The 17919-nt window shown below is 36.7% G+C and overlaps 1 protein-coding gene across 2 annotated transcripts in view; it reads right to left on the bottom strand.

Annotated features, from left to right (window-relative positions):
• STK32B (serine/threonine kinase 32B) overlaps positions 1–17919 on the bottom strand; it is a 175683-nt gene that overhangs the window by 132333 nt on the left and 25431 nt on the right. Inside the window, exons 2-3 of one of the 2 annotated variants that reach the window (XM_027736274.2) lie at positions 15105–15160; positions 6646–6797 (exon numbers count right to left, since the gene is read on the bottom strand). In XM_027736274.2, coding sequence (XP_027592075.1) covers positions 6646–6797; positions 15105–15160 — 208 coding nt within the window. The remainder of the gene's footprint in view (positions 1–6645; positions 6798–15104; positions 15161–17919) is intronic. The other variant, XM_039385828.1, reaches the window with a different exon arrangement.

Genomic DNA, 17919 nt, shown 5'->3' with positions numbered 1-17919 from the left:
GTTTAAGAGTCCAGGAAGGATACCTAGTATTAAATTACTAGTACAGACATAGCCAATGAGGGCAACACCATAGTATTTCTTCCCATAAACCAGACTTAGAGCAGCTGGGAATAACCAAAGATAGTTAAGAGCACTGAGCACCTTCTCCAGGAAAAGTGAGTGTGTATCGGGATGTGTTATGACCTTTTGGGGATCCACCACATACTGTGAAGGTAGACATCAATACAGCTTGCCTTTCCTTTTCAGCAGGATTTCTTACTGCTGAAGGGACAGTCAGGCCAGTTGTAAACACCCAACCTGGGTCCCAACAGGAAAGACCACAACCCCACTGCTCCCTTCCAGAAACATAATGCAATTTTTCTGTTAGATCATGGACTTCACTCACAGCCTTTAACGTGGTGTCTCACGAAGCTCAGAAAGCTGGACACACTACATGTCAGAAAATAAATTTTTAGTCCCCTATAAAACTTTTTCACTCCAGATTATGTCTCATATGTCAAGGCAAAGTAAGCAGCCAAAATACCGCAGCCACAACACCACAACCACTAAGCAAGCTCAGCTGAGACTGACCTAAACCACCTCCTCCTGGTGCTTTAGGTTTCTGATATGTAACTGGTACTCCTTGGTTGGTTATTTTCAGCTCCACCCAGCTGTAAACTTGGTCCACCACTTGGTCAGGTCTTCTTGCTTCCCTAAGTTTGTAGACTTTTGCATATTTTTGATGTCAATCTGAGGAGCAAAGCCATGCTATGGGGCAGTCCAAGGTGACATTGCTCCCCAAGTATTCTAAAAAGAACACTTTCACATGAAAGTGGTAATTTCCATTTATGTATCTGTATATGTGTGTACCCTGAACAACCCATCCAACACTTGAGACTGAAAAAATCATTTCTCCTCTCCAGAATCCTTTTTTTTTTCTCTTTTCTACCTTCTTTTTCTTTTAAAGACAGGTTGGGGTATCAGGCAATTCAGAAATGCATGAGCATTTTTGCTAGAATGTGTATTCTTCACTTGTTCCAGTTTTCCTTGGATTTGAAACTTAGTCTTACTGTAGCTGGTAACAGTAATGTACTTCTGTAGGTCTGTCATGAAATACATGCGGTTTCCATAGACTGATGGGTAGAAAGAAAAATACATCGCAATACATAGCCACACTGAGAATGCAGTTAGCACTTCTTCATGGCTTGTTAAATAAATCAAACACATCGTTTTGTCTACACTTGGAAAATGAACTGTAAGATGACAAAAGTAAATTTTTATCTTTCTCCCTCTGCTGACTTAGAAAAAGTTTGGACAAGTTAAAAAATATATGACATCTTTAAGCAAGGTTGTTAAAAATAACATCACTTCAATGTTTCAAAACTTCTGGGGAATGGTCCAAATTTTTTTCAGATTTTTTGTCCACATCAGCAGAGAAACCACTTTGATACATGATTTTGTTTGCAAAAAAATATCTGTCTTTTCTGGTAAGCCAAGTTATTTTCAGAGCAGCCAGTGGATGCTTCAAACATTTACTCATGTTCAAAGACAAGTCATGTAATACCAAATCTAGTTGCATTGGCACACAGGAAGTAATTTGGCTCTTGATGCAGTCCTAATGCACGTTGTGAGAAAGATATTTAAAATATGAATACTTTCAGGAACACTACTAGTCTTGCCCAGGGGACAGTCAGATATTTAGAGGAGGATAAACATGGATAAAAGGCTGGATCTTAGAGAAGAATGCTGTAGTCTCAAGGTGGGACTAAGTTGGCAACTGACATTTCTACAGCTCATTCATCTATGCTTAAAATACCCATGACATAAAAAAAGGGCTGATAAAAAACATGACTGCTTTTCATTCCAAGAAGGAATCTCTATTACCAGAAATACCTCTAATGGTGATAAAACTGGCTACAAGGCTCACATATCTTTAAGCATTTATTCAATTTCACTTCTAAAATGAAGGTTATAAATCAACCCCAAGCCCTTCCTGAAAAAACACTGTTATCCTCAAAGCCATTATGAGCATTTGCAGAAGAATGATTCCTTCCTGTGTCAGATGTTATGAAAGACAGTTCATACTTCAAATAATGTGATTTATAAGTTGAGATTGTGAAGTTAAATTTAATAAAGCTCCGAGAAGATGCATGAGCCTCAAAAAGCTTTTAAATACAGATCTTTTGGAGTTGAGATGCTACCTTTGTTTTATATGAGCTGTTCTGTATTCTTGTGTATGCTGCAGATACTAACGGATGCCAGCAGAATTACCCACTACAGAATGCTTACCTTCTTTCTCTTCTTTTTCTCTCCACAAGAATTTGACTGATGACAGATTGCATACGCGTATCTCATTAATTTTTAGAGTTATCACAAAAAACTAAAGGGTTTTCCAGTCTTCGTATTTGTTTCTTGAATCACCAACTTTTATTTTTGATGATGTAATTTTTCAAAGAAAGATTACTATGCTTGGTTAGTATTCCATTTTGTTCAGGCAATTGTTGGGAGATTTACTACTATATTATTTTGAAGTCCAGATGATGAACTTTTGATAATCAGCAGTTCTGGTCAAGGATGGTCCCACAAACTCATGAAAAGGTGATCGTGACAGAATTTCTTCCAAATATGCTTTTCATTATGGATTTAGATTTGACATTTTGAATTAAAAGACCTAAGATTTCATTTCAATTCAACCCAATGTAAAAAAAAATTAAAACACTGAAATAATTCTTACAGAAAATGATACTTTGAAAAAAATACAAGTATTTTGATTATAAAATTCCCTAATTTTTTCATCACCCTTCCAGACCAAAGAACAGCCGATCAGACCTAGGCTACCTATCTAAGCTTAAATCTTACTTTATACAGCTGGGGATTAGGGGAGGGAGGAACATAGGGGAAGGAACAATGCGACCAAAATAAGGACCTATTTTGCCTTTCAAATAAATGGAGAAATGTAGATTTTTCCAAAGACTTTTGAAGTGTCATCAAGCCAGAGAATTACTTCTCACTGAGATTGCAAGGGGCGAACAAGATAAATACATTGATATCAACAAATCTATTGGCACTACCATCACATTTGCTTTAGCAGACAAGTAGTCAGTTTGTCTGGACAGCTGAAAACATCAGCTCCAGGCTTCCTTCCACATGGGCAGCTAGATTCCCAATTCTTCACCGACCACATGACTGTTTAACCACAAGCCCACAAAGTGTCTTATGCAAACACACTTTACGAAAGTTCCTCGTCCAGGGTCTGGTTTTGGTTTTCATCCAGCTACAATCCAATGTTAAGAGTCACAATTTAACATTTTTGGAAGAGCTGTTAACCACTTCTTGTCTGAGTCCTGACTATAACTGTATTTCTGACTTCCTCTAGGAGAATTAGTTGTATTTTAGTTAAGTGAACAGAATGATGGTGCCGGTCTACTGATGTGGGGGCTGGAACAGTGCTCTCAATGGCAGGTTTGTAGTCACCTTCTCAGAAAAATTACTTCTAAATACCCTCAGGAAAGCAAAGTGGGATACCCCAGCTAACTAGAAACATGCCAATTAACATTAGTAGGCTGGTTGGATTTCTGAGCTTTAGTTACCAAAATCATACCTCAGGCAGGACTTCTGAAAAGTGATGTGAACCCTTAGAGAGTGTGACAGAGCCCAGAAACACAGACATGGCCAAAAGCAACTTGGTATTTAAACAAACTGCAGCTGCGTTATTCCCTATACATCATGACATAACTATTCCCTGTTAAATTAATATTCCAGTTTGCAAAATAAGACAAAATTAATAGCTCCTGTTACATTTACAGCGCAACCTATGAAATGAACAGAGAAATCTAACTCCAAAAAATGAAGCAAATCTAGCTGCAATTGCTATAGAAGAAATGCAGATTCAACTATTTCCTTCCATTAGTATGCCAGGAATTGACTCATAAGAGGAAAACTCATGGATTCCTGCTAATCATCTAGTTTAAATTGTAGCTACAATGTAAATGTATTTGATGCAAATTATTATTGTATCTAAACTGCAAGTAAAAATACATTAAACAGAATGCTAGTTCACCAACAATAAATGAAAATGTTGTTATTTTAAGAAGTTATTTCTGGGAATAACATATTTAAGGACTATTCCATTTGTACTTGCAGTATTCCCTTTTTCATGGTAGTATATAGAGAAATAAATTATAGTTTCAATTATTAAATACATTTAATACAATTAGTATGTTTAAGAGCTTCCTATAGCTTAGTTTTAATAGAATAGATGTGAACATTATTCATGGATTTCTTATGATTTTTGTGTTTTGCCCTTGTTGTAGTGAAGTAACAAAAGTCATTATTTGAAGACTGTGTAGAATATCTTGAAATTCAGGTGAAAGCTGAGAGAGAACATTCAGAAATTTGAAACATGCTACTGCAGTCTGCAAATGTAGGCACTCTAGAAATAAATCAGAAGCTATTTTAAATTCATTTAGAATTGTGCAAGGCTAATTATAGAAACATATTATGAGTCTGATATAAGGAAAGAGTTATTTGGGGTTCCTGGATGCTGTTCACCTATGAGCTTAGCTGTGCATTCACATGTTGGTGCTTTGACCCTAAGAAGAAACAAGGTGAGTTGTCTCCATGAGTATTTCAGAGTGGGAAGCACTGAGATGCTCAAGGCATCAGGAGTTTAATGGTTGCATGAGCAAACTGCATGTTTTTACAGGGCTATCCCTGAATGTGGGCACTGATTTTAGATCTTGAATAGTCTTCGGACTATTCCATGTTCTTCTGTTTCATACCATAGATCTGAAAACCTTGGCCATGGGGAGATAGGACTGTTGGCTGCTGAGTTGGGTCACAAACTTTAATGCAAGTGATAAATTTCAGGGCTCATCCATGAGAACTGTCATTCTAACGAATAAGCATCCTAGATAGACTGGTTAGCTATGGCCATTGCTAGAGACATCAGACATAGAACATTGTCAGTGCAAAGAAGCATCTTGAAAAGCGTCCTTTTTGCCTGAATGTTTTGTAAATTCTAGAGTGCTACATTTCTTTTTCATTTTCTGCATTTCTCATATGCACATATGACATAAAAACATCTAACACTTGAGTCTTGAGATCTTGTGACAGTATCTTAGAATTGCAAGAAGAATAAAAATCATCATCACACCTAATACATTTTAAGGTATTGCTTATTTCAAGTTTAATCTTTGGCATGAAAAAATAAAATAATAAAGAATATTTATTATCTGATTATCAATTCACTAATTGGAATCGAACATACTTTTTGTTTCACAAAAAACATTTGTTCCTTAGTCCTTCAGCACTGTTATGTTTATCTTGTAGATGGCATTAGCCTGTGACTGGTTTTGTACAGTGTTTAGTTACACAGTGGAGACTTTCACATCTCTTCATAAAGATAGTGTGTTAAAAAGTCAGTATGATTTCAAAAAGGTTAGACAAATACATGACAGAGAAATCCACAGGCTCTTAAATCCAGATATACCTGTCTTTGTCAAAGAAATTCCCAGAGTACAGGTTGATGGAACCTTGGAAAATATACTGGGAAAGTTTTGTATTAGAATCAAAATGTTTATGTATTTTTCTTTAAGCCTTCATCAGGATATTAGAGTAGCTCAAATATGATCATTCATGTTAAGTGGAGAACATATATATTTATATACATATATGATTAGGTCCTTTTGGAATCAATTTTGGGCTCCAATGCTTTGCTGTTATAAGTGACTGCAATTATGCTAAAGCTGTGTTCACTTAAGAGAGAACATAATTTGGCTTTTAATTCATGAAAGATTCTAAACTGGCAACAGGAATTTTTCCCGTTTGCAGTTCAAGAGTGAGCTAAAGGACAGGCAAAACGCTGTAGGTTAGAAACTGACCTCTAGTAACACAGCTAAATTCACAAAACAGAAGGTCTGTTTGCATTGTGACCGTCTGCAGCCAATCAAACTATTCACAAACTGAAAAATTTTCATATTGTAATGGTTTATGTCCCTCCAGTCTTGGTTCTTTTTTTAATTTTTTTTTTAGTTATGTAGGTCATTTTCAGATAAGGTAGGACAAATCTACATCCCATTACTACTCTCACTACATAAAAGCCAGCATATGTTTTAAGTTGGTGGTGTAGTTGAAGCTAGTCATTACATTTTTTTAGACAAGAATTTTCTCACATGCCTATGTGACCAAGCAGAGGGAAAATATGAGACATTCCAGTGACAAAAAGATGCTTTTGTGTTGTTCCATGTCAGCAATTTTTTTAAGTAATTGAATTTTGAATTTTCTCTGAATCAACTACAAAAATTAATTAATAGAATTATAGGTTTTGATATTCTACAACTTTATAGGAGATTTTTAGTCCAGGTATTGACAAAAATAAGTGATGAAGCTGGACAGAACACACATTTCCACACACTTCTGTATCAATCTGCAGAAAACTAAATCAGAAGTGAGCAGGTGAATATGATGTTTAAATAATCCAATGTTAAAAGGCACCTTAAAAATACTGATTAATAATGAAACCCTCTGCAAAACCTTAATAATTCAACAAAAATGGTCACCAAAATCTTTTATTCTTTTCAGCTTTCAATTCTTCCACAGTCTGAACTGATTCAGCAATAAGGAGAAAACAAGAGATCCTTGATAACATTTTAAAGGTTTTCTTACCACAGATTAACTAGGAAGGGATGTTCCAGGCCTTGCATGATCTGTAGCTCCCGGAAAACATTTCGAACTTCGTCTCTCTCAATGCACTTCTGTTTATTCATGTATTTCATGGCATACATTTTCTTGGTGTCTCTCTTCTGTACAATGCACACCTAATTGACAGCAAAGTAAAAGAAAAATTTTGACACCTTGAGAAAGTAAACTCAATTGTGACTTTGAAAAAAAGGATCCTTTTATGATACTAAATCAGATACTACAACTGAGTAACACCTTCAAAAAGTTCACATCTCTGCAAGATTCTTTGTAATAGATTATAATTAAATTACAAAAGAACACCCAAACCCTGCATAAGGAGAAACAGGGAAGCATAAATGCCCTAACATTCAGAAGTTACATGGTAAAGCTGGGAGGAATACACTCCAGTTGCTGAATTCACAGGCTATTTCATTAGCCACAGAAATTACTACCTACTGCTTAGGAAAATGCACAGTCGTTGTCCTCATTCCTGTAAGTCGGTACACACATCTTGATTACTGCATCATAAACCTTGCCTATGTTCCCAAGGCTCAATATTTCATCTAAATATCAGAATTATGCTCCTTTAATTATTTTTGAAAGGAAAAAGAGTTTTCGTACTGAGATTCATCATAATATTTTTGAATTCACAAGAGACCATTGCAATGATTTAGTCTCTGGCAGTAAATTTCTTTCCTTTTACTTTGTTTTCTTGTTTTCTTTTCTCTGTCTCTCTCTCTTTTTTTTTTTTTTTTTTTTTAAGAAGTCATATAATGTTATAAATGCATGAAGAAAATCTTAGTCAAGAGAACTCCCATGTTAAACCTGGATTGTTTTTCATCATGGTAGTTTGCCTTGAGAATGGAGCTGGAAAGTCACCAGCACCATATCCAAGAAGCACAATTTTAAATGTGATTTCTGACAACACAGAAATATAAATTTGTTCTGTATCTCATCCCCAAAGCTGGTGTAAAAATTATTTTCATAACAGCTCTATATCCATACCTAGAGGGAAACTGTATCCTCAACAGACTTTTGCTCTGAAGGGAGTTTTGTTGTTAATTGATCAGGACTTTTTGAAGTGACACTTCTAATGTGTCCTCACAGCCAAGAGAATACTAACTGAAAATATTGTTTTGGTGCAACATGTGTATTACAGATACAACCATAGGCTCCAATCAGAAATTTTAATCTTCAGTACAAATACAGATTATGTACTGGAAGTGTCTGGTTTAGGTATCATAACTCTGTAATACCTAAATTCGAAGGTATTCTGGATATAATAGTGCCCCTTGGTGTGGGCATTATTATTTTATTTGTATATTTATCTACACCCACACATGCACACATAAACATTCCCATATTATACACACATAAAAGGATAGTACACACTCATAAAATTCATGCTCAGACATAGAATTACAATTTGGTGACAGCCAAAAAGAAATCCATGAGTCTGAGTTGTATTTTTGAGGAACTTGTGTACTCGATATTCAGAAATGGTCTGGAGAAACTGAGGCAACTTCCCACAGCTGAAACTGGGAGGAACAGGACCAAGGAAACCAAAATATATTTATTTCTCTGAAACTCTGTTTTCATAAAGTGTGTCTTCGAGCTCAAATCTACTCCAAATAGAGGAGTTAATAGAGTAATTTTAACCTATATGGATAAGGTGTGATTAAGCAAAGATTCTAATTACCTTCTCTAATACCAGATGTTCTGCTAACTTTTCTAAGGAAAACATGGATGGCAACATTCTGTTTTGAGCCTATCAATGTTGCACAATGGTGAGTACCGAAGTTTTGTTTCATTTTTCCATCTTGGACTGTTATGGAAAGTCTGAATATCGGTGATACCCTCAAGATAAATAAAGGTTCATATTTATATGCAGAGAACACAGGCTGTGGAACGATGGGGAATTGTGATTGGCCTTTTGGGGGAAGAAGATATAGCAGGTGGGTTTGAACCGAAGTGGAAGAATGGAAATTAACTGTTCAAGCTTACACAGGTCATTCAAAAGCATAAGCAGGATTTTCAGGGGCAGTTCCTGACATGCTGTCATAGACTATGTGAACACTAATTAAACTCCATTACATTACAAAGTACAAAATTTGGGGATTTTGGCTCAGAACCTAAGTCCTGAAATTCATTCACTTACATGAATTTGCAGCACGATTTTTATGTGTGACTTGGCCAAGACCAAGATGTTTGAAGAAGTCTCCTATTCTGCTACATAAAAAGCCTCCCCATTGAAAGCTTGACTAGAAAGTCTGCTGAGAGGATTGGGTTTTACTAACTGAGAGTTACAGGTTTGAGCAGGTTTGAACTAGGATCATACACAGCATCTAGATATGTAACGTAAACAGGTTTTGAAAAGCTGCTGTGACTCCAGAAGGCGCTCAGTTCTCTTACTTGCCAGTACAGACAAGGGTATTCAGCACACTTGAAACACACCTTCTGTTGTTAGTAGAAGCTTATCTAGCACACAGCTTCAAAGCAGAATGACAGTAAACATTTTCTAGGAATGTGTACCTATATACATCTTTTAACATGGTTTCAAAATCAATAGAATTTTAATTACTCTAATAAAGCTACTTCCTACTAAAAATCAGGAAACACAACCTGCATCCACATTGATGTTACTGTGAAAAAATGCCTGATGTTGCTCTGACAGCACTGGATCATAGTGGAGGTCCTCTCTGGCACTTCTACCTGCTAGCTGTCAGCTCTTCCTCTGAGCAGGACATCAATAGGCTGAAACTTTCCACTAGTGCAAGAAAAAAAGGAAAAGCCCTTGAGCTCTCCTCACATGTGCAGTCTTAATGGGAAATGACTGAATTTAGGTGGGTTTTTTTCCAAAGGAGTAATTTTAAAATGGACAAACAGGTGCTCTGGCACCTGAACAAACAAATTCTGTGATGACTCATTATAATGGAAGTCTGTGCAGAATTGCGTTATTTACAAGTATCAGTATGGAAGCCTGTCATGGTCACATTACTAAAACATTCTCTTTCCATTTTTCTCTGAATATCCTTTACCAAACCCCAGACAGTGTGATGCTTCAAACCAAATGTCGTGAACTCAACGACTAACTACCCAGCTTCAGAGTCAGGAGAGAAGGACAGGCACATTCATTTCCGCATAAGGTATAGATCTAAACATGTCCATCTCTAGAGGGATGGTTTCCCTTCTAATGTCCCCATAAAGTGACTGTAGATTACTAGTTTGGATATAGGCATCATGTAGACAACTACGTGTTTAAAGGTAGGCATTATGAATCACTATTCATTTTCTTTGTAGTTGTATTGTGCTTATCTTTAAAAGTCTCTTGTGAAAATATTCCCTTTATAAAGAGGGTTTTTCTACATGTCTTACCTTTTATCACAGGGTGGTATCTTTCATTATTTCTGGGAGAAAGTAACAGTAAGTTGCCTTAAAACCTATTAGGTTAAAAGACATTTGACCAGAGGCTGACTTGGAGCCACTTTCCCTCAGAGCCAGGGGAAGGAAACCAGTAGATTATGACTGTAGGGCTAAACTTCATTTTTCAAGAACAGCGTGTGCTATGTTCCATCGGTAAACTACCTTCTTGGATTTCCTCTGATTTCACACATGAAAAATAGAGCACTTACAGATTGAGTTTAATCTGAAGTTTAAGAGGTCATACAGACACGTGCTATGGGCGACAGAGTGCCCCATGGGCTATTGCAGAGCTAAGTGAAGTGAGAGAGTTATGCTGAGTAAAACTGGGGCAGAATTTGCTCAAGGTTTGCTGCAGAAAGCTGCATAATGCTGTGTTGGCTGAGCAGCCATAGGTAGGCTCAGAGAAGCTTTTCCTAGAGAAAAAGATGGGGAGGGCTGAAAAATCTGACTTGCAGCAAACACAAGATTTCTCCCGTTTCCCACTAGAAAAGACTTCTAGATGCTATGTGCTTGGTCTGGAAAGAGTGAGGAGCTGGTGCACTTACTCTCAATAAAGACATTTGGGTCTGAAGTTGGCACGAGTACTTGACCTCTCAAACTAGCACATGACATGATTTCATGAGAGGTCATAAAAAAAGGAGAGACAAAACCACAGGCAGAGAAAGCTTCTCTGTGCAAGGTCACTCTGTGCAAGGTGGAGAGCTGGAAGCTGGAGTGCACACTGCGTCTGTGCTCCTGCATGATACTATTATGCATCTTATGTCCTGTCAGTAGATCAGATGGGGCACCTATAGCTGCCATGAGGAATCACAGCCCAGCAGAGGGGCCGTTGCACTGCCACAGGCAGAAGGCACTCACCCAGACATAGGGACTGCAAGACAGAAATCAGCTATATACTTCAGGGTGGGAACTGACAAATCTGCTACCAAGCACATGCCTCAAATACTGCTACATTTTGTGTTCTTACCCATGTGCTCTGAAAAACTATTGCTCATAGTCTTAGCCTACAAGAAGAGTAGGAAAAATTTACACAAAGAGGCTGGAGAATGGATATCATAATTTTATCTTTACACTGCCAGGGAATTTCCTTGAAATAGGGGGATTCATTCCCAGATTCCCCTGAGCAAAACATGACATCTGGAGCAGCCCAAGCATCTGCTTACTCTCCTTTCATATTAACTCAAGCTAAAAAAATAGGTTGTTATACTGTCAAACAATATTAATACTCTGCAATTGTGTGTTTTGTTGCTTTTAGGACAGTAGCATATTTTTTCTGAAATATTTTGCATAATATTTAGCAAAGTACCCTCAATCAATGCAGACGTGATTCTAGGCTCCCATCTGTTTTACACCAGTACAATTTCAATTACTTCAGCGCAGGAAGTCACTGTTTTATAAAAAATTAGCAAATATATAAATATAAATTTATAAATATATATAAATACACCAAAATAATTAGAACCAAGTCTTGTGTCTCACTGTCTCAGACAAAAAGAAGTGAATTTGTACATCAAAATTATAATTTAAATTTAATTTAAGGAGGTCAGATTGTTCAATACACCTGCTCCCATGAACAGAGAACTTGAAGAAAATTGGTACTATAATATTCCTGTGAAGTAGTTGTTGCACCTGAATACAAATTATTTTGCAGCAGTAACCCTGCAATTACATGGTTATTGTAATGGTTATAAGGATAATGGGAATTCAGGTATTTCACTCCTTGTCAGTTTTGTACTTATTGGGTGATCTTTGAAAATATATTTTCTCCAATATTTTTTGAGAAGAGCGATATCTCTACATACAACAACATGGAAAAACATGGCCAAATTAAACATGTGACAGCACTTCTAAGATGTTGTATGTCATAAAGAAATAACTACTTTGACCAGAGTTAAGTATTTTTGGTTTGAGTATTTAAAAGTTTCTACTTCTGAATTTACTTAGAAAGCAAATATTTAATATACGAATAAAACCTGTTTGGTCAAAATTTCTCACCAGCCCGCTTGCAATGTACTTGCAATGACTAATAACTGGAATATACTAAGCATAACTAACTTAAAGGTCTTCAAAAAAAAAATTGTCCTGTTATTCATGAAGACACCAAAACATAAGCAAGCAGCTTCAACTTAGCAAAGCAAGGCCACTGAAGCCAGAAAGGCTACTTTTAGAGTAATGCCCCACACCTCACTTGAGTACCACTGACCCTTGCCCAGGGCTGTGCCAGTGTCTGTATGTACAGGTACATACACTGGGTGTGTATGCACGTGCCCAGGAGAGGGGGAAGTATTCAATGAGCAGTCACACATTCTGCCACAGCTTGCATGTCACTTGGTTTGAACAAAAGAACCTCTAACTTGCACAGAAATTTTGGCTGTGATGGTCTGACACAGCTTGAAGCTTGCCTTCTTCATCTGTCCCTTACCAAGTTGCATCCTGAGCTCTCAAAGGTCACCTTTGAAGGGAGCCTGATTGTTTCCAGAAAAAGGAGCATGCTTGTGGTTTCTCTTCTCTCCACACCTATTGCCTACCCTCCTCAAAACTGCTGTGATGTATCTTCACTTTTCCTGGGGAATATGCTACAGTGTCTATGAGACAGCATCTGCTCTTAATGTGTCCCTAAGAAGCTGTACACACTGAGGCACCATCTTAAAGCAAGTGGCCACTTCTCAGAAAAGGCAAGCTCTTGAGATACAAAGCATTTGATACCAAATGGCCTACGAATTCCTGTAACAGCAAATATTGCTAGTGTGAACTGAAAATTCCGAAGGAAAAGGCAGGGAGTTGCTTTCTGAAGCCAGCTGGGAGGACAAAGCATAGCTGCTGAATCAGTCAGCCCCAAGGGAGGAGGTGAGGTGCCCAGGATCACCTTGAGCTCTGTGCACAAGAGAGAGCTGAGCTGTGTAGAGGCTCTGCCATGTCAGATACCTCCTGCAGCAATATCCTGCTAAGGTCTAAGGTTGCTGTAGCAACCAGAGTAATTTAAGAAATATTGAGAGAGAGAGGGAGCTATTGTACCAACAACAATAAAATAAAAAAGTAGAGCATGTCTTAAAACATCCTTTTGCTCTCAGAAAACAGAAAAGGCCACAGTGGAGCCATAAAGGAAGCAGGCAGTTTTAGGAAAACATGATACTGAACACAGTTATGTGTTGCAAGATGCTAGAACACAACGGACTCCAAACATGAAACAGCTAACAATAGAGATTAACAGTCTTGCATCGTTTGTTGACATTTTCTACTGCCAGGTACTTCCAGAAGGACAGTAATAGGAAAAGTTGCCAACAACGAGGCTTCTAAATGACCAATAAAGGCAAGACTGTCTCACAGAAAAGACACTTGAAATGGTGACTAATTTACCATGTTGTGCTTTTGGCTATGTTATAATAGGTCGCTTGAAAATGGGTTTCTTTATTTCCCTGCCTGTGGAAGGCAAAACAAGGTGATTTGTCAGAAGACTGGATTCATCTGGGGGAAAAGAAAAAAAGAAAAAAAAAAGCAAAAAAAAAGCCTGTTCCAACAAGGACTTTGCTGTTATATTTGACAGCTGCAAAATAAGGACTTTAGAAGGTACTCATGCGTGAGTCCTTTCTTGCATTAAACATGTTCTCTGAGGGCTGTGAAACTGTTCTCACCAATGCAGATTCTCCAAAGTAGATTCACTAGAACACTGCAGTCATTTAAACCTGTAAGAAAGTTGGATGTTTCTAGAAATATCATAGAAACATTCACCTGTTTCCTGAATGCCATGGAAAAGAGCGGATCAAACATCAACTAACAAGCCTTCAAAACACAGGTAGGTTTCTTTTATTTTCCTGCATGGTGTGGAAGGCTGAGGGTCCCTTTCAAAGGGCAGAGACAGTATAGGTGTGAATGCAAAAGCTTTGAATAAAGAGGGGTGCAGGTGATCTTTGCAACGGCCAACATGATTTGGATATATCTTTAACTTCTTTTCCTATGTCTAACTTGAACTCTTGGACCTCTATTTAGTTTGACATGGCATTTCATCACTGTATTGTGATAATAAACAATCATAGCTCTCCACCTGCCTGATTTTTAAGGGGTTCTGAAAAACCATGTTGGCCTTGCAGCATATTCTCCCATTGACCTCAGAGAGGGTTTCTCTTGAAAACAACTGAATCAAACAAGAACCATGCCATGAAGCACTATACTGTTCTGCAAGAAATATCTAAAATTAAAGTAATTTTTCTGCATGAAGCCCAAGAACCAGCAAAATCCTGTATGTGTTCTTAATGCATGACTACAGAAGTATCTCATCAGCACTGACTTGGCACATACTCAAGAATCATTTAAATCTAGATCTACCTAGCTGATCAGTTACCTGATGAGGTGTCAGTTATACTTCATCTTCAAATGTATTCCCATGAGAAATGGTTTCTAATATTTTTATAATATGATTTTCTCTGGCTTCATGGCCTTGTATTTACCCATATTAAAATTTAAAACCTTGTTATAATCATTATTATAAAATATAAAGGTTGTCTATTCATGTGTAAACAAACCATTAATCTTCTCTGTTTCAGCGAAATCCTGTTGAATTAAACAAACATTTACTCAATGATCATAATTATAGTGTATGTCAGTTTATACAGTCCCAAGTGGATTTAATCTATGTAAAGTACCTTTAAAATACTGCAATTATTTTAAAGACACAAATGAGTCCAGAGATTTAAGAACAAGATCACTCTAGTAGACTGTCTAAAGAAGTAGTCTGCTCCTACTTTTTTGTTTCTTTTTGTTTTGAGGACAGATTTCTAAACTCTGCTAATCCCCATTGGGGAGACTTAATTATTACAATAATTTTTGTTCAATTGATTTTAGTGAATGTATTATAATAGAAATAATTTAGTGAATAGTCAGGCTCAGTTCATACTGGTGATCAGATATCTTTGAGAAGGAAAAGGCTACAAAACCCGTGTTATTTTACCCTAATCAGGTTACCAGAAAAACAGAAAGGAATTCCCTATTAGATTTTTAACTGCTAAAAATAAGTTGATTCTTACCTTTCCAAAACTCCCTTTCCCAATAGCCCGCAATATTTGAAAGTGGTCAAAGTTAACTGCAAAATAAAGGAGAAAAGAAAAGGAAAATAGTTTGTAGCGTGCTAAGTCAGAATCAGAAATCAGATAAGAAATATTATATTGATTCCAACTAACATAATTTTACCATGTGATATTCACTTTTTTTCTTAAAACACCAAATATATTTAATAGGTAACAAAGAGGAATTTTGCTTTAAAATATGCTGCATTCATTTTGTTCATCAATTCATCTTGGTCCAACGCCTCCAGTGCTCAGTATCTCCAAAGAGAAACATATTTCTGTCCTAACCAAGTAACAAGACATAAGTTAGCAATGTGCAGCCATTAGCATTTTCCAGAAACATTAAGATCTATTAAAAGTGCACTAAGTAATTCAGGTAACACCATCTTCCTACAGATACATAGTAATATAAGGATAGTATTGTTACATTAATCCTACATTCTGTTACAGTGATGGAAGCTTTTCCCATGATGAGCTAGTATGATCAGCCCCTCCAAACTTTTCCACCTTAATGCAATAAATAATAGTAATATTGTAAGACTATTTCATTATGTAACATAAGTTCTGAGAGATTTCATTTTAGCTTGGCAGTAGACTGGATTAACTCACACTTCGTGAAAATCTGACAGCACAGCCTGACCTAGACACTGAAGTGGTTTACTGTGAGGGTGAGTGAGATTTCATTTCTCAGAAATGCCATTATTGTTGTTGCATGAGATTGAACACAGCATGACCTTCAAACCTCTGTTTCATTGGTAGATCTGGTGGTTTTAAAAAAAATCCAACAACATCCTGAACAAAATTGATGCAAAGTCACTGAAACACAAACACAACAATGTGTGATACAGTTTTTACAGTCACTTGTCAGAAAAGGATCACAGTTAGAGCTAAATTCAGTGAACCAGAGATGACAAAGTTCAGTGCAACTTAACAGGATTTTTTTAATTTAAAACTTTCTTATGTTACTGGCTTTGGCCATGGACCATTGTCTATGCACCTGTTATTGCTGCAACAGTAATCTGCAAAATTATGGAGACAGGCTGTCATTGGAAAAATCATAGAACCATAGAATGGTTTGGGTTGGAATGGACCTTAAAGATCATCTAGTTCCAACCAACCTGCCAAGGGCTGGGACACTTTCCGCTAGACCGATTTGATCAAAGCCCCATCCAACTTGGCCTTGAACACTGCCAGGGATGGAGCACCCACAACTTCTCTGGGCAATCTGTGCCAGTGCCTCACCACCCAAAAATGTGGCTCAAATCATCATGAGGAAGAAAATCCTGTAAGACTAATAACACTTTAAATAAAGTGTCAAAAAACTGTATCATCTTAAGCAAAGCTTTGTGTAGAAAGTTGCGATGTTGATATATATCAAACCACTAAAAAGGGCTAGTATCTTACTTTCTCAGTTGCAATAATATCTCATTTACAATCATTTGTTTGTTTATGTTTGCTTGCACTGCCTTCAAGGAAACATGGTTGCTCCTTTCATTAGTGCAGCTATAGTAACCACCTTTCTGGTAATTACTGGAGTCAAATCAAGTCCAGAGCTGCCAGAGCTGAAAGCAGCAGATGTTAGTCTACAGAAACAAAGATGGCGAATATGGCAGTTTTAGGATTTGGATACTGAAATAAAAATGCTTAAGCTTGCAAAGGATTTATAAACTGCTTGGAAACAGAAAATTGGAAAATAAATTTTGTGCTGAATCATGTAAGAGTTAGGGTTACCCAGATGTCTGAGAAGCAAGATTGTCTGTCAGCAAGCTGCAGTTAGGGTCTCTGCTGACAGTTTTTACCAGTGGGTTGCTCTCTTGTAATTCTTGCTGGTCAATATTGGTCTGGTGAATAATATAGTTTAGCAAAACCACAGTCCATGTAAACTTACAGCCACTTAAATCCTGTTCCCACAAGTCATCCCTCCCAGGTGCTTGACTGGGTTATCTAAGATGATCCTTAATTTAGGTAGGAATTCAGCACAGTGTTGAAAATATTATAAGCCACATGTTAATCTTACTAACTCCTTTGATAGGAAAGAGGCATCAATTTTTCCCTCCAGCATGGTGGTGTTGTCTGTGTTACTCTGCTTTAAAACCTTCTCATGTTTCTTGCTTATTTTACCAATTTTTTTTTCAACAAACACGTTCCTTGAAGAAAGATTAGTTTGAATTTGTTCTTTATTTTGCAGTCTTTCAGATGAATCCAGTTCCCAAAACAACTGAAAAACTGTTGAAATAGTCTGTAATTATCTCGATTTCAGTCAAGCCACAGTTCAGTAAGACTTGACTATATTATTTTCTGAAGCCTGACTGGTTTTGAAATGCATCAGTTTGAAGAATTATTTTGTTTTTGTAAAATTAAGATTAAGCATTTACTTTTGGATATGAATAGGACATTTTATTGTCCATATAACTTTTATTCTCTATCTCTGTACTTCCTTCTTCAGTGTGTTTATTGCTCTGAATTACTAGAACAACTTATTATTTTAATGGGATTTAATTGTAAATTGGATTTCCACAAGACTGAAATTATTAAATGAAGCACTAGACTGTGGAATTTAAGGTAGATTATTAGTAAGCCAAATAAGTGGTTAAAAAACATAGACACAACAATTGGTCAAGTTTTATTAATTTTTGTGTTTAACTTGAATAGAAAGTGAGATGTTACAGTTTCTTATCTTTATTAAGAAAAAAAATATTATTTTCTTTGTACATCTCACTGTTCCATAACCCTTATTTAAATTAAGGTACAATGATTGCAACACATTTCATGCAAG

This window comes from Pipra filicauda, unplaced genomic scaffold (assembly GCF_003945595.2).
Source record: "Pipra filicauda isolate LSUMZ 115617 unplaced genomic scaffold, ASM394559v2 scaffold43_size3849885_pilon, whole genome shotgun sequence".
NCBI lineage: Eukaryota > Metazoa > Chordata > Aves > Passeriformes > Pipridae > Pipra > Pipra filicauda.
Note: the sequence above shows the minus strand (reverse complement) of the source record. Positions and strands in the feature narration are given on the sequence as shown.